General features: G+C 39.1%; 1 protein-coding gene across 1 annotated transcript in view; it reads right to left on the bottom strand.

The window, feature by feature from the left end:
• LOC136863415 (zinc finger CCCH domain-containing protein 15 homolog) overlaps positions 1-27655 on the bottom strand; it is a 181782-nt gene that overhangs the window by 110589 nt on the left and 43538 nt on the right. The window contains exon 2 of the mRNA XM_067139825.2: positions 21827-22031. Coding sequence (XP_066995926.1) covers positions 21827-22031 — 205 coding nt within the window. The remainder of the gene's footprint in view (positions 1-21826; positions 22032-27655) is intronic.

Raw genomic sequence — 27655 nt, 5'->3', positions numbered from 1 at the left:
ATTTGGTGATTGACTACAGGATCAACATTTACCAGTTCCTGGTTTACAATTGAAATTGCAATGATTAGCAGTGATGGAACTAACAGTTCTGTGAATATTAGTGCGTGAAAGAGTCTCGAGGTATACTCAAGATGCTTAGAGCCTAGTTTATTCTCATTATTCCATCCCAGTTTGTAATGTCAATTGTATATATTTGTTAATTTTTTTAATGTCAATTGTGTGTATGTACATTTGTTTAGTTATTAGATGTTTTATATTAAGGCTGAAGATGGCCAGCCCAGGCCCGAAACTAGTCCCTAGTTAATGTAAAGCAATAATGCATATTATAGTATTGAAAGGTGGACCATTACAACATTAATTTAATGATTATATTGTGATTACAGTTCAATACGGATCAGAACCATGAAGTTTATATCCTTTGATTAGACCTATTTGTGTCGGTGTATGCAAAAAAAGAGGCAATGTGCAGAAGAAAATGCCTTTCAAATCCCACCAAATGCTAAGCAATAGTTTTCTGAAATGGTGATTGGGTTTTGCTACTGGGTTCTTCTCCGAAAAAAAGGGAAGATGTGTCCCAGGTGGTTTCCTGGTGTAAAATATATTTTTACGAATTATAAATTATTACGGTATTATAAGTTAGTTTGAAATAAAATCTATTTGGTCCCATAATCTATTTTTTCAATAAAGGTTTTGATTTTGTATATTTTAGAGCACAGTATGTTATTTCTCCTCTGTGCCATGTCCCCATGCCTGTTGGTGTTATAATAAGAAGAAGCACCTGAAAAATTAATCAATCACTTCAAGAACATTTGTATTATTTTATAAATAAGACTTTTTGCAATGAATATGCCTGTCTCCAAGTGAAGTCTCACCTCTGTGAAAAATGAAACAACTTCAATAATACTCCCACACACAGCACTGTAAGAATCCTAGCTTCATCGGACTCAACTATAGGGAGCTACCTTGGCAGATGACTGAAGCCAAGTCGGGCATGCGCTTTTCTAGGTACTGTTTTAAGTGTATGAAAGTGCCGTTGGAGATTTAGTAATTGGACTTCCCCACCTCCAAAGCATGCTCCTGAAGGAAACGTTTTATGACTAATAATTTGACTATACTACAAATTATAATCATAACTAATCCACAATCTAACACCAAAAGTGAGATTTCCTAACCTCAGAGGACTTCAAGTAGTTTGACAAAGAAGAGAAAAATCTCACCTTCGTTACTCTTATCCTTGAGTGCTATTCACGCAGGTGAGAACATGTTACATGTTGTAATGCAGTAGTCTACTTCATAATATAACGTTGTATGGATTTCTCCTTAGTACACACAGTCTAAAAGGTCTTCTAAATAATGACACTGGAAAGTATCTTTTCCCAAAATTAAGCTTTATTTTTACAGTAATAAAATGGCTAAGAACAAAAAAACAAAATATTCAAGAAAGACTAAAGCTTAAAAATATTCACAAATAAAAAGGAGGGATGGTTCATGGTGTGGGTTACTGTAGTCATATCCTAGTTCGTGAACCATGGGCAACGGCTGAGTGGCCTAGTAAGTGGTCCTGAGAGTCGGGATACCAGTTGCTACGGAATGGGAGTGGGCATCTCGGACATATTCTGAGTCATGGCCCTCCTTGTACTCAGACGGCTAAGACTATACAATTCACCGGTGGTCCATAACCCGTTAGAGGAGAGATCCTCACTTGGACTATGTGCAAGTAGGGTAGCATCCTGCTTCATGAATTTACCGAGCTCAGAACATTTTAAGCAGACCTCGGACCTATTGGAGTAAAGGAGTCCCACTCCCATTTGAAAGGCGAGGGACTCCTTGAAAACAACTTGGCGAATGAAATGGAATTCGATGCGGAGCTATCAATATTAATGGGGCTTATGGAAGAAAGAAAGTAGAACTGGCTGAGTCAGCAAAGAGGATACATTTGGATGTGCTAGGAGTAAGTGATATTTCGGTAAGAGGAGATAACGAGGAAGAGATAGATTATAAAGTGTATTTGACGGGTGTTAGAAAGGGAAGGGCAGAGTCTGGGGTAGGGCTCTTTAACAGGAATACTACTGCACGCAACATAGTTTCTGTTAGGCACGTAAATGAGCGAATGATGTGGGTAGATTTGTCAGTTGGAGGAATTAGGACTAGAATTGTCTCCGTGTATTCACCATGTGAGGGTGCAAATGAGGATGAAGTTGACAAGTTTTATAGAGCATTGAGTGACATCGTGGTCAGGGTCAACAGCAAGGATAGAATAGTGCTAATGGGCGATTTCAATGCGAGAGTTGGGAATAGAACTGACGGATACGAAAGGGTGATTGGTAAATGTGGGGAAGATATGGAAGCTAATGGGAATGGGAAGCGTTTGCTGGACTTCTGTGCTAGTATGTGTTTAGCTGTTACGAATACATTCTTCAAGCATAAGGCTATTCACCGCTACACATGGGAGGCTAGGGGTACCAGATCCATAATAGGAAATCCGGAAATCTGTTAGGAATGTACGAGTTTTCTGGGGATTATTCGAAGATACAGACCACTATCTGATCTGTAGTGAACTAAGTATCTCTAGGCCTAGGGTAGGGAAAGTGAAATCTGTCTGCAAACGAATAAGGGTAGAAAATCTCCAGGATGAGGAAATTAGACAGAAGTACATGGATATAATTAGTGAGAAGATTTGAACAGTAGACAGTAAGCCGATTCAGGATATAGAAAGTGAATGGGAGGCATACAGGGATGCTGTAGTAGAAACAGAAGGGGAATGCCTAGGAACAACTGTGTGTAAAGATTGGAAAAGGCGAACATCTTGGTGGAATGATGAAGTGAGAGCAGCTTGTAAATGTAAAAAGAAGGCTTATCAGAAATGGCTCCAAATAAGGGCCGAGGCAGACAGGGATTTGTACGTAGATGAAAGAAACAGGGCAAAACAGTTGTTGAATCCAAAAATAAGTCATGGGAAGATTTTGGTAATAACCTGGAGAGGCTAGGTCAAGCAGCAGGGAAACCTTTCTGGACAGTAATAAAAAATCTTAGGAAGGGAGGGAAAAAAGGAAATGAACAGTGTTTTGAGTAATTCAGGTGAACACATAATAGATCCCAGGGAATCACTGGAGAGGTGGAGGGAATATTTTGAACATCTTCTCAATGTAAAAGGAAATCATCCTTGTGGTGTTGCAAACAGCCAAGCTCATGGGGAGGAGGAAAATGATGTTGGTGAAATTACACTTGAGGAATTGGAAAGGATGGTAAATAAACTCCATTGTCATAAGGCAGCAGGAATAGATGAAATTAGACCTGAAATGGTGAAGTATAGTGGGAAGGCAGGGATGAAATGGCTTCATAGAGTAGTAAAATTAGCATGGAAAGTTGGTAAGGTACCTTCAGATTGGACAAAAGCAGTAATTGCACCTATCTATAAGCAAGGGAACAGGAAGGATTGCAACAACTATCAAGGTATCTCATTGATTAGTATACCAGGCAAAGTATTCACTGGCATCTTGGAAGGGAGGGTGCGATCAGTCGTTGAGAGGAAGTTGGATGAAAACCAGTGTGGTTTCAGACCACAGAGAGGCTGACAGGATCAGATTTTCAGTATGCACCAGGTAACTGAAGAATGCTACGAGAGGAATAGGCAGTTGTGTTTATGTTTCGTAGATTTAGAGAAAGCATATGACAGGGTACCGAGGGAAAAGATGTTCGCTATACTTGGGGACTACGGAATTAAAGGTAGATTATTCAAATTAATCAAAGGTATTTATGCTGACAATTGGGCTTCAGTGAGAATTGATGGTAGAAAGAGTTCTTGGTTCAAGGTAGTTACAGGGGTTAGACAAGGCTGTAATCTTTCACCTTTGCTGTTCGTAGTTTACATGGATCATCTGCTGAAAGGTATAAAATGGCAGGGAGGGATTCAGTTAGGTGGAAATGTAGTAAGCAGTCTGGCCTATGCTGACGACTTGGTCTTACTGGCAGATTGTGCCGAAAGCCTGCAGTCTGATATCTTGGAACTTGAAAATAGGTGCAATGAGTATGGTATGAAAATTAGCCTCTCGAAGACTACGTAAGTGGTTTGAAAAGTTCTCGGCATGTACTAGAATTAAGTATCTTACCTCAGTGGAAATGCTTTTATTTTTCAACATAGTCTCCCTGTAGACTAATACATTTGGTCCAGCGATGTTCCAATGCCTAGATCCCATCTCAAAAAGGAGATTCTTCCAGGCCTGCAAAATACCTGTCCAATTCAGCTGTCAATTCTTCCCTTGTAGAAAATCTCCGTCCACCGAGGAAAATTTTCAGCTTGGGGAATAGATGAAAATCTGATGGTGCCAAATCAGGTGAATAAGGTGGATGTGTTAACAATTCGTACCCCAGTTCATGAAGTTTTGCCATGGCAATAACACTTGTATGCGGCGAAGCGTTGTCCTGATGAGAGATGACCATTTTCCTTGCCAAACCAGGCCTTGTTTCGCGTATCTTTTCCTGTAGTTGGTCTAGGAGGTTTGCACAGTATTGCCCCGTAATTGTTTGGCCATTAGGAAGATAATCTATCAGCAGAATGGCTTTTGCATCCCAGAAAACTGAGGCCATGACCTTTCTGGCTGAACGCACTGCCTTTGCTATCTTTGGTGGTGGTGAATCAGCATGTTTCCACTGCTTTGACTGCTGTTTTGTCTCTGGGGTATAGTAGTGAACCCAAGTTTCATCTGTAGTCACAAACCGGCGCAAAATATCTTGTTGGTTGCACTGAAAACGGGCCAGACTTTGTTCGGACATTTCCAATCTGGTGGGTTTATTGTCCAATGTCAAGATCCACGGCACCCATCTTGTGGATAATTTTTTCATACCCAATTCTTTGGTTAAAATATAATATACCCATTCAGAAGACATCCCTACAGCTTCAGCAATCTCCCGTACTTTCAGCCGACGATCCTCCATGACCATTTTATGCACTTTTGCGATAAATTCTGGGGTCATAATACTTTTTGGCCGTCCACTACGCGGATCATCATCCAAGCTCTCCCGACCAAATTTAATATCGCTGGTCCACTTGGCAACAGTTGAAAATGAAGGAGCAGATTCCCCCAGTGTGTTCTGAAAGTCGGCATGAATTTCCTTTGCTTTCACACCTTTCTTTACAAAGTATTTAATCACTGCTCGAATCTCAGCTTTTTCCATTGTCACAAATCACTACGCGGGAACAACAACAAAGAGTCGTCACTACCACACTCCTGCAGGTAGAGCACTGATGCGCCACGTGTTCACTCACAAAGGATGTGTGATTATTGTGCGGGAACCTCGTTGCTCTAGCACTGATATCTAGCGGTGATTCCGAGAACTTTTCATACTGTCCTCGTAAATTGAGGTCAGTAGGTAAGAAATTCAACAGAATTGAATGTCAGATTGGTGATACAAAGCTAGAACAGGTCGATAATTTCAAGTATTTAGGTTGTGTGTTCTCCCAGGATGGTAATATAGTAAGTGAGATTGAATCAAGGTGTCGTAAAGCTAATGCAGTGAGCTCGCAGTTGCGATCAACAGTATTCTGTAAGACAGAAGTCAGCTCCCAGACGAAACTATCTTTAGGTCGGTCTGTTTTCAGACCAACTTTGCTTTACGGGAGTGAAAGCTTGGTGGACTCAGGATATCTTATTCATAATTTAGAAGTAACAGACATGAAAGTAGCAAGAATGATTGCTGGTACAAAAGGTGGGTACAATGGCAGGAGGGTATTCGGAATGAGGAGATAAAGGCTAATTTAGGAATGAACTCGATGGACGAAGCTGTACGCATAAACCGGCTTTGGTGGTGGGGTCATGTGAGGCAAATGGAGGAGGATAGGTTACCTAGGAGAATAATAGACTCTGTTATAGAGGGTAAGAGAAGTAGAGGTAGACCAAGACAACAATGGTTAGACTCAGTTTCTAACGATTTAAAGATAAGAGGTATAGAACTAAATGAGGCCAGAACACCAGTTGCAAATCGAGGATCGTGGCAACGTTTAGCAAATTCACAGACTGAACGCTGAAAGGCATAACAGTCTATAATGATTATGTATGTATGTAAAAAGGAGGGTTCAGTGCAAAATCAAAGGGAATCAATAAAGAATGATCCCATCAGACATGAGGAAGCTAAAGGGAACAAGCAAGAAAAATAAACACTGGAATAGAACCAATTTTTGGGTGGTTAGGCTGTGTGCATTTTGCAGAGTTTCGCCCAGATGTGCCATTTGGGCTCCAGCTGCAATGGCACGCCCCTCGAGGACTCTGCTTAGCAGAAGAAAAATAAAACTTATATGGGACATCGAGTCAACGTGAGGAGAGAGGGAGATTAGAAAAGACTGGCGAGGAAGAGGTAGATGTTATGAATCGAAAACAAGGAGTGAGAAAATTATGGAATGCTACAGGAACTGCCATCACCTAGTCCCAACCTGGTCCAAGTGGAAAGAACAAAGTCTGTAATAACAGGCTAGTCCTTGGAATAAAGAAACTGCAGAAACAGGACTGAACTAAAAAGTAAAATTCTGTAGAAGTACCAATGTATTTGGTATACTTGACCAGGCACTGTTGAACTGTCATGGCCAGTACATGTTCAGTAATGACTTTAACAACTGTGAAAATGTAATCTAAACCTGTCCAGTCCTTTTTAAGAAGTGTGCAAACTGGATTTATTTTTACCTTTTCAGCAACTGATTTTGTATTGCTAACCATAATGTCAACATTTATTATTTTCATACTTTAAGGTAAAATAAATAAGTTTTGATAATACTGATTTTAAGGAGAAAAGGTTTTATTTTTACTCTCTAATATGGTAATAAATGATATTCTTTCCTTTTATAATATCTGAAGGCATTTACTGCAGAAAATTTAACCCTCATTCTCACAGATACTCCACTCACTTCAGTGAATATACAATTTTCAAAAGTAGTTACCGGTATATAAAAAACTGTACTGATCGGTGATTAGGACCAGTACTTTAGTAGTATTCCACATAATGAAATGTAACATAAAATACAATATCAGTTGAAAGGGAACATATTTTAAATTTTTAAAACTTCTAACAAAATCTGCTCTCTTATGGAGAATGACGCAACTGTGAGTGTAGGTTCACCTTTTCTTCGCCATGACATTTTCCTTACAGTGTTGTCATATATGATCCACTTCTCATCAAATGTCACCAGGCTTTTAGAAATGGATCCTGGTCATTTTGCCATACTAAGGAGTCACAAATGGACACGTGCTGTACCAAATTCTGTTCAGTGAGTTCATGTGGCACGGAAACAGTGCAGCGAAGTATGTAATCAAGCCTTTTCAGACGCTTCCTCAAATTACGGGGTGATATAAGGCGTGATCAAAAAGTTTCCATTCGAGCGTGTTGCCGCAACAGACGTGGAATGTAACGCGACTCCGACGCGGGTATATAAGCACGGACATGTAGGCAAAGGGATTAGTGTGGCAGTCATGTCAAGGTGCATGCGTTATACGTGGCCATGTGAACTATGACGTTATTACCAAATGCATCCAAACAGGACCAAGGTGCAGTTATTCTGTTTTTGACTGCCGAAGGACAAACACCGGTGAACATCCATTGGAGAAAGAAGACTGTGTATTGGGCAGTATGTCTGTTGAAAACCACCGTTGTGGAACGGTGCACCAAGTTGCGTACGAGTCGGGTTTCATCACAAGACGCCGGCCGATCTGGGAGGCCAGCCTCATCCATTACGTCAACTCAAGTGGGAGACATTTGAGCACCCACCCTATAGTCGTGATCTCTCCCCACGCGATAATTACGCCTTTGGTTCCCCCAAAAAGGCCTCGAAGGATCGACGCTTCACGCACCAGGACACAGTGTTTTACCGCACGGGGATCTTCAACCTGGTGCATCGGGGAGACGAGTGCCTCAATGTTCACGGCTATTTTGCCAGATTGGCATCCCGATTCAGGACTGTACGGCCATCAAACGGAAACGTTTTGATTGCCCCTTATATATTCAGCACTTGAGCTATTTCCCCTGCTGTCTTCCTTGATTATTTCTTTGTAACATGGGTCTTCATGTACGAGGTTTGTCCTTTAAGGATCAAATTCCAGATCAAAACTCAGAAAACCACTTCTGGCATATTTGATCGGTTACCAAATCTTCCTCTGAGTTTGTGGAGCATTTTTGCCCTTGTGATAATAAAAAAACATAAGGTGTCTGAAATGCTCATTTAAACTTTCCATGTAAACAAACTGATAGTAAGGTCACACCGAGCCATGTAGAGCATGTTGTGGCCTCCACACAACAAATAGGAACATGTGAATTACGTCTCAATTAGAGGATTGAATTAACAAGGAGAAGCATGCGTAAATCTAGAAAAGGCATTTGATAATGTTGATTACACAAAGCTACTCGGGATTCTGAAGATGATGATCAGATACTGAGAAAGAAGAATTATCTACAACCTGTACAAAATTCATTCTGCAGTGATAATTGAAGGCTTTGAAGGTTGCTATTTGTCCCCTCTCCTTTTCGAGGTTGATACAGAACAGCCAGTAAAGGTAATAGAAAAGGTATTTGGAAAGGGAAAGAGAGGAAATCATAACTCTGAGATCTGCCAATGATATTATTTTATTTGACTCTGCAGAAGATCTGGAGAAATTGCTGAATGGTATGGACAGAGCCTTGAGGAAAGAGGACAAGATGAAAATAAATAAATCTAAAACAAAAATAATGGGATGCAGTTGAATGAAGTCTGCTGATCAGATCCTCTGAAACATAAAAAATCTCACGTGTGCAAAGCAAGGCGCAGAGGTTCTGTGCACCGAGCAGACTTGGACCAGCGTTTTATCTCCGGACAATTCGGCTAAGCTCAGCTAAACTCTGCTAAGATGTTGGAGTGCTGCAGAGCAAGTGAGGAAGACAGTTGGACCAAGCGAAAGAGAGAGAGAGAGCACTATTGCACAAAATCGAGGAGTGGGGTCTGCACTCTGGTTGACCTTGCACCTTGCGCTGCGCAATGCACTAATGCATGCACCCTGAGAGGCCCTATAGTAGATGAATATTGTTACTTGGGTGTAGAATGATGGCAGAAGTAAGGAAGACATAAAAAGCAGTCTAGCAGAAGCAAGGAAGGCCTTTGGTAAGAAAAGAAATGTGTTCACTTCGAACACTGGTATAAGAATCAGAAAGATGTTTTTGAAAACTTTCTTCTGGGGCACGGCACTGTACAGAAATGAAGCATAACTAGCTCAGAAAGGAAGAAAACAGAAGCTTTTGAAGTGTGGTGTTACAGAAGAACAATGGTGAGATGGATAGATTGAATCATGAATGAAGAGAGACTGAATCAAATTGGTGAGAGAACTATCATCAGATCGTCTCAAACAACCAACAAGGCTAGCCACCTCTCTGTCGACGTTAGGGTTTTCAACACGTGCTACATTGCGAATTCTCCCACACCTAGCGCTTTATTGAACACCCTCTTTGTTGAATCTACACTAGACAGCTCACGACTACAATCCATCACAAAGATTATTCTAGAAGGAGACATAACACTTCTATTCTGATGCTTCAAGCGCCATTTGAACTTTCACGCAGCCACTTGGAGTTAACAACTCTACTGTAATTCTACGTACCTGATTCTCAACAACGTTCGAAGATTTATTTTTCGATATTTTAATTAATCCACGCTTCATTAATATCAAATAATTTGTATAATCCAAATGTATGTCAGATCATTATGACTATATTTTGTCCTACAAATAACCAACTTGTACTTACTTTTTTCGACAAACACTAGTATTCACTCAATGTACATTATAATACTATGACAAGTTCATTATTGAATTTTAGTTGCATTTAAGCATCACTTTCTTCACAGACTAGATTTTTATGACTGTTTTATCTTGTTTAAAGCATGTATTATACTTTGATGAGGAACCCAGTTCAGGGCCCTGACTTAGCTTTAGATTAAGTATGGCTGTAGATGCTTATAAAGCCTAAGCGAAACATGTCCCATTTTAACATATATGTAATATTTGTATCTTAAAATTAAAGATTGCAAAGTATTGGAATGGTGGCCTTTTAATAAATTTGTTTGAAACTTTTACATTCTGTACTCCAATATGGCTATCATATTGAGACGCATAACATGAGAGTGTGATTACCAATGTTTAGCCCACATTTTATAGGGCCTTCCCCATTCAGGGTGGGCAGCGGTGATCCTAAATAGGCCTGCCCAAACACAGATGCAGGACCGAATTCCTGAGTAGTCATGGGATCTGAGAAAGACGAACATCACACATCTGCTGCCAATGTGCAGGTCCGAACTAGAGGTTTCCAGTTTCACCCAAAAACCTACCTTCACCATCCTTATCCCAACACCGTTGGACTTGAGTTGAAGAGCGAGACAGCAGGAAAAAGTGCCACAAGCGGGATTTTGTTTTAAGTGCATCGCAGCTTGCAAGGAAGTGACCCACACACTATGATCTCGGAACTATACCCTGCGGCACAAATGGTTCTAATACCATGACTGCAACGGACTGCCACAGACTCAAAATACCATTGAGTTGCGTCTTCACAGCCAGTCCGTCTGGCATGACCTCATCCGTCTCCACGACCGATGAGAACCACAAAAAGGAGGTTCCTCCGTCTGTTTTGCCGTTGGACCAAAGACACAGATGATGGGTTCCAATGTCATTTCCTACACTGAGGGGACCATCACCCCACCCAAAGGGGCTCATCCGCCCGAAGCCGTTGGCCCCTATGGGGGATCGAGTTATTTACCGCCGCTCGACATTCAGTGTTAGCTGTTTTTTTTCAGCTGGTTGCCAAGCCAGCTAACCCTCCTCCTTTCCCATTCCAAACTTGGGACCGGACAATGGTGGAGTTACACTTATCATTAATATAAAATAAAATCAATTCCCTCTCATCTACATCAGTCCATGTTTTAATTTCCTTTTCTGAGACATTGGGAATTGGCTGCACTTCGAGAAAATATTTGTCTCCTCTGAAATCTGTTAAAACATATCCATCACGAAGAGGGAAATGTAAACTCCGTAGACTATTTATTGAGGTAAATTTCCTTCCAAATGCCAAATCATGATTTATAAAAATGATGTTTTTGTGGTTTAAAACTGGTGCAATTTACTCACACTCTACCCGAGTGTTAACTTCCAAGTTAACTCTGGCATGGTAGCAAAGAGGTAAACATGATGTTTTCATCTGTCCCAGTCTTAATGCTCATTCACATTTTCCCATCCCACTTAAGATGTTCAAATTTTTATAGCACAGTTTGACTAGACATTATTTTCCTTATAATCGACGACAATGTCCAACATTTTTAGTAGCTCGCGTCTTGTACAGAGTAAAATTCTTCCACAGTTTGTTCTGTCCTTGACCAAGAAGTAAAAGTAATGCCTTTTCTTCCTCTCTCTCTCCATCATTAGTGCAGCTTGTGTGTGTTGTATTTCATTCAGTGTCTTAGTAACAGAGTTTACAATGTGTGCTTCTAAATATGGAGTCAAGTGTGTGGAAATTGAAGATTTCTCCTTCTACACTGAACATCATATTAAGCAAGACAAAAGAAATGGAACATGCATGCAAAGAAGGAGCAAGTGGTGAAAGAAAAGAAGTGTGTCAGGGTTGGTTTTCCAAGGTGGAAAGGTTGTTACTGATGTGGATTAAACAAGACCATGCATCTAATTCCATTCTATGGAACCACGGTTCATGTAGTACAGCAGCTGCAAGCTTCCAATGGTTGGACTGAGAGATTTAAGTACAGGTATAATGTAGTGTATAGATGTGTGTGGGGCAAAACTGCTAACGAGAACAGAGAGACAACAGAAACACTCTTTCCACCTGACAAAACCTTGCCTTGGTGGGAAGTCATGTGAAGAGAGACTAACAGTCATATTGTAAATGAAAATGAAAGTGGAACAGGAAAGTTAGTTACTAGGGAAAGCAAACAGTGGACATTTCCATGAAAGTACACTCCAAATCTGAAAGACTGGGTAACAGCCATGGTATGTGAGCAATATTTACTGGTGCTGAATGCCCAGATTGGTGCTAAAAGCTTGAAAATCCTTTTGTCTGTTCACCAGTATGGTATATCCAACCGACACGCCATATGTTCGGAATTGCACAGATCATCTGCAGCCTCTCGATCAGGGCATCATACGATGTATTAAATAAAACTATACATACAATCTTGTTCAAAGGCATTCCACATTTTGGGCATGATGCACTTCAGAAAAACTGCTTGGGATTCAGTTCCTGAAAGCATGATAAGGAGCTTCAGCCATCTTGTTGGCAGTGATACCAAACCCGCAAGTGAGAACAGGTGATGGGTCACTCACGAATGAACTGACCCTTTATAACAATTTATAACTGTTAGGTTCTGAAACTAACTTTGAGCAAATAAATTTATAAACTACCTGAAAGAGAAAACCTCACACCACAGTAAATGCAAGGAATGCCTATTTTTTGTACATATGTGCACATCTTGCAGTCTTAGAGAGTGGGTGTATATTCAATGTCATTATGTATTTTGCTACTAGAATATCTGTGCAAATATTTGTCTTGCTATTTTACATAAAACAGCACCTTTCAATTAGTAATGTTGGTAACAGTGCATATACTGTTGGAAGAGAGCTATTTATTCTATTCCAAGAATCAAGTGACTTTACCATCTGGAGATAAGTTTTTTAAGGTTCAACCTTTTCAATACAAATTACAAGTTGTATAAGATATTATTTACAATATTTATTTAATAATAATTTTAAAAATTACATTTTCACTTTGACAACATTTGAATAACAAGTGTCTTAACGGACTGACAAGTTATAGCCAAAGATTCAAATGCCACCGTAAATATGACGTGATGATTTGAGTAAAGAGAGAGATTTATTAAAGAAATAAATCATTTGTCCTCCAATAAGGGTGACCATTTGGATCCAGAATACAGTTTCAATTTCAATGGAGTTTAAAAATATCAAGAAATGAAGATTTAATCGTTGAAGCTGTTATCTTCTTTTTTCCCAGGGTTAGTGGGGGAGAAATGTCAATCACGTTTTCAGGTACAGATGGAAGTGAATGATTTGCAGAGAGTCCCTCAGTATCTGTATTACTATTTTTTCTAACTCCCAGAATGGAACTTTCAAGTTTTGTAGGAAGTTCGATGTCTGACTCTTGCTCCGAATAGCAGGCCTCGGACAATCCACCGATCGATAGGTATTTTATACTTAGATGAAAGGTAAGGCAAGCATGGAATATACATAGCTTGCTTATCTAGGTCCACATCCCGAGCCTGATCCAGGTCCCTTTCAAAGCGAATGGTGGGATCTAAGACCATCGCTTTCATGTCCCCTCTGTTGATGGCTACGATGTCCACCCTCGGATTAGAGTCATCAGTAGAGATGCAGTGAACCTCCTTGTGCACCTCCCATCCACGCTGTCTCAAGCCTTGAGCAATAGACGATCTGACACGGTGGTGGCGGTGGTTGCGCATTAGTTCAGTGCTCCGGCAGAATCCCAGCACATGTCCAAGGGTTTCTGTCTCATTGCAGCCATTTTGGCGGCAACGGGTTGTGTTGAATGACCTACCGGGAACCGACCTGACTGCGGTGAGGTTGCATGTCATCTTCACTGCATTCATGTATTCAGAGGAGGACAGAGGTGATTTATGAGTCATCCAGGAGTTTGCTTTCGGGCAGTCTGAATATAACACTACTCCTTTTCCTTTATGTGGTAACTGACACCATGACTGAAAGGATCGATTTCTCATAATTTCGTGCAGTTTCCTTCCGTCAATCTTTGGGGGGAGACTTTCCTTTTTTATGTCAAGCCTGTGGAGTGCCATATCTTGTTCTTCAGGTAACTTCCTTACGCATGGTAGCGAACGTCCTGAACATGGAGTAAGCGATTATAAATATTGTAATGCTGTATATTTGCTTCCCATTCTGCGCAAATTATTGCCATCCCTCTGACCTTTCTGGCACTATACAGCATCGAATTTGGAGTATCATCAGGCAGCATCATTATTCCTTTTACAGAACTTCTTATAATTTTGTCCAGATCTTTAAGAAAAGTTTTGATAGTTGTCAGAGGGGCACATTTTAGAGGATAGATCAAACCCGGCCAAACAAACTCGTTAATAATCTTTATCTTTTGCTCTGGTTTTAGAAGTTTTGTTTTTATCAAATTATTTAAGTCAGAAGTTATTGTGCTTATTAGTTTATGTCTGTCAAGAGAGATTTCATTGTTGAAGTCAATTCCTAAATACTTGATTCGTTCATTGTTTGTTTTTATCGATGGGATTATTGATCCTTCGACTGTAGTGACGTTTCCTTCAGTTAATTTTCCTTTCTTCAGGATTATAGATTTGCTTTTAAGAGGATGGATACGTAAACCAATTTCTGCAAAGCTGCTTTCAGCCAAATTTAACAAGGTAGTAGCATCATTTTCGGTTTTGCTGAGTATGACTAGGTCATCTGCGAAAGCAATGGAGGATAACGGCGGTAGGTCATCTGATAAAATATAGCCATAACGCTGGGATATGTCATGCTCAGTGAGATTTTGTATTACAGTATTGATTGCTAAATTGAACAGCAGTGGTGAGATAAGGGACCCTTGAGCTACGCCACACTTAATTTCGATGGGTTTTGATTTCTTATGATCAGCTTCCACTTGAACAGTGTTCTTTGTAAGAAATGCTTCAATTAACCTACATAAGTTAGGAGAAATTTCAGATTGTCGAAGAGATCGTTTGATATGTTCATGTCCAATAGAGTCAAATGCTTTTGTGACATCTAAAAAAATGACACAACAATCCTTTTTGTTGCGTTTCGCATCCTGGAAGCAACCATTCACGAGGGAAGCGTTGACATGAGTACCAGTTAATGGCACGAAGCAACGCTGGTGAGGACTTAGTGTGAAATATGAACGCAATCTCATATCTAGTACTCGTTCAGTTATTCTCCTAATCACCAAATATATGCTTATATGTCTCCATTCTTTAATATCATTTATGTCTCCACCCTTATGTATTAAAATTGTTCTGGCCATTTTGAGTTTTGAAGGTACGTAGGAGAAATGAAGCATCGTGTTGATGAGTAACGTCAGAAATTTAGTAGCTCTGAGGTGCCATATTACACGAACTGTAATATTATCTGGGCCTGGTGAGGTGTCAACTTTAATGTTGTATAATGCCTTATGGACATCATCTACTGATATATTAATATCAGCAGGTAAGTCAGTCTTTTTTTTCCATAAGAGATAGAGGAGAATTGTTATTTTCGGTACCAAAAGTCTTTTCAAAATGATCCGAAATCATAGTTATTGGGATTTTACAAGAATGGGCCTTATTAGTTTTGTCCAAAATTGTGCGAGCAATTTTCCGCCTCTGATTATAGAAATGATATTGGGCTACCTCGTAGGCATAACGCTCTCTGTTCTTCTCTCGTTGCCTTTTAGACCTCCGCTCATATTTACGATTATTTTGTAAATTTCTACTTTTGTAATATCTAACAGCAGGATGTTGCGGGCCAGGTAATTCATTAACCTGATCTGCAAAGAACTGTATAACCTCAGAAGTAAAAGATTCCAGCTGATTAGCATCACCATTTTGCATGATGTTTGAAATCCTATCCTCCCAAATCTTCATAGGATTACTATTTTCAGTTTCATGATCAGCAACCAATGGGGTGTCTTCTGTCGACTGTACGTTTTCTAACAACGACTTACAACATTTATTACAGATAGGGCATGGAATTTCGTCACCAGATTGTGAATCAACGTTAGGCATTTTAATTCAGTATGTTATTTTTACGTGGTAGGTGATGAATATTACTTTGTTTCTCATAGAGTTACTACGGTAGATACCAGAGCCAGTAAGTATTCTTAGCGCTGGGTCAATGGTAGTTTGAAAATATAAGATGGTAGTGCGTTATAACTTCCAAGATTTGGTGTCGTTTAAGTTAGTCTGCCTCGAGAAGAACAACGTGCAAGCAATGCCAATCAATAAAATAAAGATGGCTGTTGTCTTTAGCACTAAATTAGCTTCACAATTAAATGAAGAATCTACTAGCAGGAAGATCGCACAAGACGGACAACACTACTATTTACGTAGAACATATTCTTGCATCCTAATTTTGATTAAATGACATTACGGAAGTCATAATTTTCGTGATCGGCATTAGTAAAAACCACCACCGGGCGTGTATCACTATGTGTAATCGGAGGTCACTTCCCCTACCGAATAATTGTTGAAATCCTGACACTGAAAGGGCCTTTCCTCGTTATGAAGAAGCGTGTGGGTGCGAAATTACTACTAAGTTGACGAGACGTCTTATTGCACTCCGTGCAGGGGTTTGGCTTTACTCCAGTATGTACAGCTGCGTGTTATCGGAGGCTATCCCTAACTTCAAACGTTTTATTGCATTTTTAACAGTAGGATAGCCTTGCACCAGTATGCATCATGGTGTGACGGGCTTTGACCGGACGTTTATTTGCATTACTGACACTGAAATGATGTCTCCCTATTATGAGCAAACAGGAGTTTTTGTAGGTTACCTCGCTGGGTAGACGTTTTATTGCATTTCCAGCGCTGGAATAGCATTAATCCAGTATGTATAACAGCGTGTGCTCGCAGTTTACTGTTAGTTGTAAAAGCCTTGTATTCTTGCAGCAGGTTGGACTGTCTTTAGTATGATGCATCATGTGTTTTCGGAGGCTAGGTAACATTGTTACAATCCTGGCACTGTGAGGACCTGTCGCCCTTATGAACAGACTGGAGGGTTTGGAGCTGAAATCCTTCGGTAAAAGTTTTACTGCGTTCCGTACACTGGAATTACCTTAATCCCGTATGAAAAATTTCGTGTCTTTGTAGCGTCTCCTTTCTGTAAATCGCCATATTGCATTTTTTACAGTGGAACAGCCTCTCTCCAGTATGCACGTTGGCGGAGTTTACCCTTGCTAGTAAACACTTTATTGCATTCGACACACCGGGACGGTTTCTCTCCAGAATGTGTACACTTTCGTGTTTGTTGACTAACCTGGACCCTTGGATAAGAGTACACAAAAGAATTCTTCGTATTCTTGACTAAAGAATCTCCAAGTATGACGGGACGAAATTTAAACTTGACCTCCTTCGATCTACTCTGTTTATTAGGACTCGCTCACGTGTAATCACCTGTTAGTGTCATGTTATTATTTTTATTGGCCTTGTCTACATCATAACTTGCTCTATTTACACTTGCACATTTCCCCACTCTATCTGTATACCGGTACTACCGTTTTTAATCATGACTTAACAAATTTCATTACAGCGTACTTCGAGTCTGAATGGCTTGCGACAACCCTCGCATTGATGTACCAGACCTCTGGTCCACATGAGTTTCGTTGTTTAGGTGGTTGATTTGCTAGTCGTTTTTCAAACAAGTTAGAGACTCCACAGTGCTTGGTACCCCGAATAAAGTCTTGTCCATTCCCTAATACAAGAATATCCACTAAATAAAGTGCTGCCACACAAATTAATCGTAGAATAATTAAGTAAATAAGTAAATATATTCTTCTTCCAATATGCGAAATAATTGCCTTGTCGTTCGTGGTGGTACTAGTCCAACATTGGCTTAGATGTCACATTACACCAGTCGTAGTCAGTAAGTTACGTATCGTCGTACGGAAAGATTGCATGACTTACAACAACTCTCGCATTAACGTACCAGACCTCTGGTCGACATGGGTTTCGTTGTTCAGGTGGTTGATTTGCAACCCGTTCTTCAAAAGTTTAGAAACTCCACATTGCTTGGGACCCCTGCATAAGGTCCTGTATGTTCTGTAATACAAGAATACCCACGAAAAAGAATGTCACACGAATTTATCATAGAATAATTAAGGAAATATTTAGTCAGCCCATTAACTCTTATTCTACTTCGCGAAATAATTGCCTTGTCATTCATGTTGCCGCTACTCCAAAACTAGCTTGGATTTCAAACGCTGCTACGTTACACTGGTCTTAATCAGTAAGTTACGTATCATCTTATGGAAAGTTGGCACTCACTTCACCAAACAGTCAAAAACCATCTTGCGAATTCGCGGTATTTCGTCCATAAACAACGAACAAACGGGAGCGCTCCGTGCCTCGTATCTTACTCGACTGCCATAACCAGTGAACTGAACTGAATTGAACATAAACGGATCAATACAAACAGTGTATCAAGTGATTGCTATAAGTTTATTATTATTTTATTTAGCACACAGTGTAAATAAGCATTTCAAAAGACTTTTACACGTTGATTACATGTCAAAACTTTCAATTAATCTTTTATTGTTAAAAAACTATGTATGTATTACTGTGTCACAACGTCAATTTTAATTATCATGTCCTTTCTCAATTGTGTGATTAATGTATTTAACTGCTGATGATGACATTTAAATGTCAAAACGGGACCAGTATTAAATAAATGTTGTAAATAATATCTTATACAACTCGTAATTTGTATTGAAATGGTGAACCTTTAACTTCTCTCTGTGATCTCAGTTCAATACGGAAACAAAAATGAAGTTTATATCTTTGAATTTACCATCTGGTGCATGAAACACAAACTAACTTGCACTATCTCATTCAAAATTTAACAAGAGTGGAGAGCCAGCTGCCTCCACCCTCTGGGAGCTCGGGCGGCTCAAGAACGAATGAACGGACAACTCTGAACGAATTCCTTGGAAATTTTTTTTTTTCTTTCTTTTAGAATAGTACATTTTCCTGCATATGACGTTTAAATTTTTAAGTTCATTCAAAAATGTCCTAAGGAGATTCCACAGTATACGTGTCAACCATCCACAGGACACTCAGATATGACGAAAGGTTATGAAAATCAAACTGGAGAGATAGAAAATGCAATTACATTTCCACCCTAAGACTATGGTTGTTCTTCACATTCCAATAACTAGAATGTAATTTAGAGGTCAATTCCAATAGCTCCGAAGAACTAAAAGAGGATCAAGGGTCGTGCCAAGCTGAGAAAGCATGAATCCTGTGAGAAATTCCAGGAAGATGGCAAGAATGAACATACGAGAAGAGCACAGGGAGAATGGTGCTTGTGAAATCCATCCATCCATCCGTCCGTCCATCATCTAAAGGCTAAGCGTTGTCGCTGCAGCCACATCCCACGTTCTACAGCAGTCCTTTTCATCGTGACATAAGAAGCAAAACCCAGCTGAATGATTATGTTCCTAAGATATGAGAGACGTGGTCTTCCTCTCGACTTCTTCCCTAGGATCTTTCCTTCCAAGACATTCTAGAGAAAGGTGTCATGTCGTAGGACGTGTCCAAGAAATTTAGCTTTCCTTTGCTCTACTGAATAAATTAAGGTCCGTTTCTCATTAACTTCAAGATTTGGATATTAGTCCTTTTTTCTGTCCAACTCATCCCTGTCAGTGTTCGCCAGAACCATATTTCAGCAGCTTCTAGTGTTGATTGTGTTTCTTTTCCCGAAGTCCAGGTCACACAACCGTAAGTTAGCACACTCCAATTAAAGGTTTTAACAAATTTCTTCCTGGTTTCAATTCCTACATGCTTATTTAACAACAGATTTTTCTTGTTTTAAAACACTTGCTTTGCCATAGCAATTCTTCTTCTGACTTCTGTCAGGTACTGATTATCATTGGTAATAACACTACCCAGATAACAAAATTCCTTAATCTGATCTATTTTTTCACAGCCTAATTTAATGTTTGTTTTCAATTCAGTCTTCTTCTTTTGAACGACCATCATTTTCGTTTTCTTTGTGTTTATTTTTAACCTGAACTTCTCTAATGTGTTGTTTAGTATACCAAGCATCCTAGTCATTTTGTGCTCTGAATCAGCTATCAATGCAATATCATCTGCAAAGCGAATACTATGAATTTGTTTACCATTAAAGTTTATCCCTTTGGTTTTTTCTTTTACTGTTCTAATAGCAAATTCTATGAAAATATTAAACAGATAAGGTGATAAGGGACAGCCTTGCTGCATTCCTCTTCTTATTCTTGCTTCTCTTGTCATTCCATTGATGTTTATTTCTGTGCTTCGGGCTCTATACAGGTTAAAAAGCAAACAACTGTCCTTCCAATCACGACCCAACGTTCTCAGAGTTTGAAACAATAACTTCCAGTCAACCTTGTCGAATGCTTTCTCTAAATTATAATATCTTCTCAAACTGATAACTGCCTAAGAAATTAATAATAATCCCAAGTTAATAAAGACACATCTAGAATAAATAAATAGCCATCAAGTTATGAACACAAAACAAACAAACAAACAACAAGCTTATCGACATCTTGCCCAGATAATGGACTGCCATATGGTCTTCAGCCCAACTGTTTGATCAAGCACGAATTAACTTTATAAATTCAATTTAAAACCAGTCTGGTTATTTGATAATTAATGTCATCTGTTAGAGAGAGTCAGTATTTCATCATCATATTATGATTAATATTTGCTCTCCCTGAATACAATAGTAAATTGACTGAATAATGTTGCTCAGGGTTAAAGGATCAAATCCCAGAACTGTAGGTTGGCTTAAATTCATGAGGCCAGTATTGGTGGATTTACTAGAATGTTAAGAAATCATCATCAGTGTCTCTTAAGATCAAGAGGAATTGTTATTATCATTATCAACAATGATACATTTGCCCAGTGTTGCCAACTCATAAATATTTTCTCCGCTAAATTTTAGTTCAAAATCTGCTACATTCCGCTAACTTTCAAACTGAAAAAAGTAGCATATACCAGCTCCTTTAATGAAAGAGTAACTCAAAACTCACCAGTTTCAGAACAGGAGTTCATCATGTGCTATGCCCCGCACTGCCGTATATGCTCTGAAGCAGATGTGCTGGGTTGAGGTCCTGTGGTCTCATATGAAGCCACATGGTACTATTTTTTTTTCAAAATATATGCTGGCAGTTCACAGCAGCAAAGCAGATATGGAAATATTCAAATCTATTTTGAAAGTTATTTTCACTTTCATTACTGTTTTCATTGTTTTTGAAAGAAATAATGTGAAACAATTTCCCATTTATATTGCACTGCGAACAGATACACCGTTCGTGTTTGGGATCACTGGGAAGCTCAAGCAACTAGCCTTTTAAAGTTTAGTTAATTAATCACTCTTTACGGAATATCTGACTACTTTTTAACCTTTTCTTTTGACATATTGACGTACCGTACCAAAAAGAACACAATATTAAAAGGAACACGTTATCAAACACGACACTACCCGGCTCATCAAGAGTATAGTAACGATTGTAACAAATTCTGACCGAGGCCGTGGGCCAGAGCTGGTCTAGAAAACTAGTGGTAGTCTGCAGCATAAGTTCAATACAACGGGAATAAGTAGACTATTATGCCGTAGTAAGTTCTATATTATTTTCTTTTCCTGATGATGAAAGCCGATATTGTAACCGCTGAAAATCGCTAAAAAAGTTTGAAAATCCGTCAAAAAATCCGCCGTCCGCTAAATGGAAAATTTTTCCGCTGTTCCATTTAAAAATCCACCAAATTTGGTGGAAAATCTGCTGAGTTGGCAACACTGCATTTGCCACACCAACCAATGGGGGGCAGGGGTTACAAGTCTCCTCAATAACATATTTACCACACCACACAATCAGGAGGCATGTATAAGTACTAACGTATCATTCTTCATAACTGTTGAATCAAATTATCAAGTAGATAAGAAAATTAAGAGTGATATTAGAACTTTTCTTAATAATCACTAATAAGATTAAATGAACTAGTATAATAATAATAAACTATTTTCACATGCTTTTTTAAAAATGAGAATCTAATTGATTTTCATTTTAGTAGCTATCAACTTGCCTTTCTCTATTTTCTGAGTTGCAACTGGTCTGAACAGCAGATTCATTTCCTTCTGCTCTTTGAGCTTCTTCTCCTTTTCCAATTTCTTGAGATCATCAGGTTTCTTTCCAGCGGCAGGACCACTATTTTTGACTTGATTCTGTACTTGCTGTATGAATCGCTGTTGTTTGGCACCTTTCTTGTTCTTCAGACCAAATGTTTTGTCCTGCAAAAGAAATTACCCTAAGTACTGCCATTGTTAATAACTGAAATAATTTATTCTAGTGGACACAGAAAGCATAACAACTCATTTCTGAATAAGAAATGTCTTGTTTCATCCTCTCGATTTCATTCCAATCAGTACTTCATCAAAATAGAACCTTTATTTTCAATGTGTTTGTAATGCATAGCAGTAGTTCTGAACATGTGTCATTATATTGTAATATGCAAAACTATGTTGGGTGTTGTTGTGTCTACACGAACGAATACAAAACAAAGATGAAACACTCTCGTTAGATAGATAGTCCCTTGTACCACTCTCAACATTCTCAACAGTGCAATGAACATCAAAATAAAGCAACAGCTATCAAATTATAATATTGCTTCTAGAGTTCTTTGGCTCCATTAATATTAAATAAGTTTGTCATATTAACTCTTGTTTCCAGATGATGATTCAATCACCACAGATCTGCATTTAAATTCCCTATCAGTTGCTTACCCAGTGTTTTCTCAAACAATTTCAAAGAAGATGGAGATTTTTACTGAAGTTCTCCCTTCATAAATTATTAAAATACCCAATTCCACTTCCAATAAATTAACATTTGCCCCAATTCGTCCTCTTGAATTCCAACATCATCTTCATATTATGATCTTTCCTACTTTTAGAAACTCCATTCAAGCTTATTTGTCTACTAATGTCATTCCACACCACCTCTCTGCTGATAGCTTGGAACATAACACTTAGTCGAGCTGTTCATCTCCTTACTCCCAAGACTTCCTAGCCCGAAGTTTGCTACATTTTATTTAACACTACTGTTTTATCAAAAATCACCCAGAATTAATCGTATTGCTTACCTTCGGATCATTTCCGGTTCTCGAATTGTGTAATCCTGGAACCATACTCTAATCACGGTCTTACCAGTGACTTATATGCCCTCTCCTTTACATCCTTAACTTGACAATGAACAGTAAACAATTTTCACATGCTCTTTTAAAAGTGATATTTCAATTTTCGTAGCTTATATGAAAATAACAATATTCGGTGCCTCACATAAGTTTAAGGACGTGAATGAAAAATTAATGCTCAGAGTATGCAAATTGTTTTTGGTCTCTTCAAAAAGGTTTTAGAGAAAATTATACCTTTTGCTCTAAAAATACACAGTGCATTGCGTGAAAAATTAATATTTCCAATCAAATCGAACTAAGAAAAAATACAGAGCTACAGGTTTTAAAAAATCACATTTTTGAGCTCTGTCATGGGGTGATGAAATATTAAACATGTTTGCATTAGGTTTACAGACATGACAACTAAACGTGGTTTCTAGTGATGTTCTTAAACATTTGCAAGGCACTGTATGAGCAATGAATCTAAATGGTTGATGTATAACATACAGCCGGGACGTACTTGTTGATTCTCATATTTTAATGAAACTATTGAGTTTCTTTTTGCTAGTGCTTTAACTTCACATGAACACAATGAAGGTTTACCGTGACACAAGGATCCGATAGGGATTGTAGTGATCGTGACCTTAATTAAGATATAGCCCCAGCATTTGCCTGGTATGAAAATAGGAATCCACGGAAAACTATCTTCAGGACTGCCGACGGTGGGATTCAAACCCACCATCTCCCGAATGCAAGTCCAAGCTCACAGTTATGCAACCCTAACTGCTTGGCCAACTCGCTTGGTACCATGGTACAAATTATTAAATCTGAACAAAGTGAAGCTTTGCTTGATATGCTTATTTTAGAAATTCATTGATATTTCTTAAATTTTATTACTTAAGAACATTGTTAGAAAAAGGATGTTGATAGTGAAGTGTGGAACAAGGAAGCTATGGAAAAGACATCAGTGTGTGCAATGCTTTTCTCTCTCTTTGGTTAGATTACTATGTAATGGAGATTGTTCGTATAATTTTAGCTGCTTACTTAGCATAATATGAAATTAGAGGTGCCATTCTAGCGAATAATCTTGCTTTCTTCACTTACTCAACATTTTGGCAACTGCGACAGGACTATATAAATGACGGAACGAAATGAAGTACTGAAGCACGAACGCAAAAAATAATGTTACTTTCCAGGGTAAATAATGACCTTGAGCAAAAACCTGATGAACAAGCATCGAGAGACAATCTTATAGAAGTGTTCAATATTATGGATGATAAAACTGAAAGGTTTTTCATCATCAATAAGATTTGCAAGTGATGCCAAAGCAGAAGATGACGCAAAGAAATTTGATGCTGTCGATGGGTACCAGCATACAGTAGCGGTGATTAGGAGGGAGGGGGGGCAAGGTAGTCAAATACTACATGACATTTTAATTGTGTAATCACTCCGAAGTTCTATTTAATTGTAATACATCTCTAATTAGCTCTATTGTATAGTACTATTATTACCGCACTAAAGTCGCCAGACTCAACCTTTATGTCTCTATCGATATTCACTCCGAGGGCATAAAAAACTTACAATTTTGTAGATTTTTTTTTTTTTTTTTTTTCAATTTTGATGCCTCCTCCCATTATAGCCACAGACCCAGGTACTTTTTGTTGCCTATACATTTTTGCCCCCCCCCCACACTTCTAAATCCCAATCGCCGCTACTGCCAGGATAAAGGGATAATGTTTAAGAGCAGGAATGAGAATAATAGGACGATTCTCACAATGTAGCAAATAGTGAATGAAGCCGATCTGAACACAAGAGAAAACTGCAGATGACCAGAGCTGGAACTTGACACGTTTATGACGGGAAATTCGTCAAGATGCAACATCAGGATCCTAAGCCCAGGAGCTCTTTGACAGTATTCCACCCTCTGCAGTGAATTATGTTAAGGCTATGGATGCTAGAGATGAACTCTTAATTTCAATCAATGGTCAGTGTCAAATGGAAAGCATTTTGGCCTCAAAATTCTATTAAAACTTGCAAAACAAATGGGCTGCTATGTGGTTATGTTATCCCAACCGCTCAATGCGTTGCACTCCATTCATATGATAACTAGTCTGTGGACCCAATATTGCACATGAAAAAATTCATCTGAAATTAAACCCTTGAGAATATGCATACACTTTGTAGTCTACAGTGTACTTCACAACCTACAGGAAGTATATGAAAACAGCTTCACGCAGTGAACTATCAGTTTCCTATTTCTCATACCTCTTCACAGTCTACCTTAACAAACAAGAGGGATGTAATATTTTCCATAGCAAGGTCACCAGCATCTGTACGAAAGAAGTATAGAAATTTGAGCAAATATTTATTTAGTGTAGTCCTACCAATACAGTCATATTTTATAATAGAATGAATTATATCTATCTTATATTCTTGTTCATCAATTCCCGAATGGCATGACTGCCTATTACAAACTGCCCTCTCATCACTTTCCAACTTGGAGTAATGCTGATTGTTATTCGACACTTCAAAATCCTTTCACTTTGTTTACTTTTCCCTTTCTTATGCATTTCTGACTCCCTGCAGAGTTTATCACATGGATCTCTTCATTCCTACTTAATACGAACATTTCAGTATATACACACAATTTTTCTTGTAGCATCAAATACATAGAACCCCTCACTGTAATTATTATAGCGTCCGCCATGCCAATTTGGGCAGGATTATGATGTAATCCACCATGGCCCGTCCATTCCACTTCCACTGGTTTTTTTTTTGCCAGGGGCTTTACGTCGCACCGACACAGATAGGTCTTATGGCGACGATGGGATAGGAAAGGCCTAGGAGTTGGAAGGAAGCGGCCGTGGCCTTAATTAAGGTACAGCCCCAGCATTTGCCTGGTGTGAACACTTCCACTGTACCATTCATGAACCTGTCTAGTGCAAGGCCAGCCATCAGCATGGCAAATTACAGGAATAAGTGTATATTTTGTATATTTAATGTTTGTAAATATTTAATTGCAATCTGTTTCACATTATACATGTTTGACCGTCTCATACTTCATCCGTGTGATTTGAATTCAGTCCTATGAAGTCCATTAACAAGAGATATCGAAGTAATGATGTATAGAACACCTAGTTTCAAATGGTATTCGATCACAAAGCTCCTGCGTAACTAACTTGGCTATCCTCCTCCATTATGCTACGTCTCTCATCCACGCGGGCTCTCAACTTGATGTATGCTATATCGACATCGCGAAGCTCTTCGATACCGTGGATCACACACTTCTTACACACAAACTTTCTGAGCGGTTTAACGTGCATGGGAGACGCCTAGCTCTAATTAATAGCTTTCTGAGCAAAAGACTACAGCGTGTGGTCCTTGATGGATGCAGTTCTTCACCCACCTCCACCCTCCCTGGTGTCCCGCAGGGTAGTATCTTAGGTCCCCTTCTTTTTGCCCTGTTTATTGATGACCTTATCGATACTGTTTCCCGCAAGTCATGTGAAATCCTTCTCTTCGCAGATGATTGTAAAATCTTCAAGCAGATTGATTCTCCCACAGATACAATCCAATTGCAAAATGCACTTGATTCACTGTCAGGTTCGTGTACTACATGGCGTCTTAAACCTCATCCCTCCAAGTGTTCCACCATTTCGTTCACACTTCGTAAATTCCCTGTCCTACAAGAATATCACCTACTGAACCAACCGATTTCACTTGTTGACAATCAAAAAGACTTAGGAGTGCATTTTGACAGTAAATTTTTTTTGTCTCGCACATAAACAGGGTTGCCTCACGTGCTATGTCACTCCTTGGTTTTCTGACATCACAAATGTAAATGCCCTCAGAGCATTCTATGTTTCCTGTATCTTACCTATTGCTGAATACGCCTCTCCAGTCTGGTCCATTTCTGCTTCTTCAAATCTCAGCCAACTTGACCGTGTACAATCCTTTTTCTGTGCTATCATCAGAGCCAGGGTCCCTGCATGTCGCAACTTAAGCACTATCCAAATGCTGGGGAAACTGAAACTCAAGACTCTTTTCTACTCGGAGGAAAGTAGCCGACCTAAACTTACATACTTACTTACTTATCCGGCGCTACAGCCCGTTGTGAGCCTTGGCCTCTTCTACGATAGTCCACCATCTACTTCAATCCTGAGCGGCTGCTCTCCATGGGCGGATGTTCATTGCCCTCAGGTCAACTTCAACTTCATCGCTCCATCTATTACGGGGCCTTCCTTGTCGCTGTCTTTTATCTACTCGGGATTTAACTACTTTTCTTGGCATTCGATCTTCCTCCATTCTTTCCACATAGCCAAGCCATCGCAATCTCTGTGCCTTAATAAATCTAACTATATCCTCCTGGTCTAATATGTTTTGTATTTCAGTAATCGTCCTTATCCTTCAACCATTCTGGTCTTGAATTGGATATTCGTCTAATAATCTTTCTTTCAAATATTTTTAATTTATTTGCATCATCAACTAAAAGGTTCCAGGCTTCTGAGCCATACGTCACTACAGGTCTAATAAGGATCTTACATATTTTGAATTTTGTAGATTTAGACGATAGACGGCATTTAAATAATGTAAGATTTGCATAATAGGCCCTGTTTCCAGCTATTATTCTGGTGTCATATGAGTTGCGCCGAGTAAAATTTGCGCCGTGTTAAAATCAGTAAAATTTGCGCCGTGGTCATTAATCATTCCAGGAACTAGAGGTCTTGTTTCGGAATACCACAGGGA

The sequence above is a fragment of the Anabrus simplex genome, chromosome 2 (genome assembly GCF_040414725.1).
Source record: "Anabrus simplex isolate iqAnaSimp1 chromosome 2, ASM4041472v1, whole genome shotgun sequence".
NCBI classification, from domain to species: Eukaryota; Metazoa; Arthropoda; class Insecta; order Orthoptera; family Tettigoniidae; genus Anabrus; species Anabrus simplex.
The sequence above is the reverse complement of the archived record's forward strand: the minus strand, read 5'-3'. Positions and strand labels throughout refer to the sequence as shown.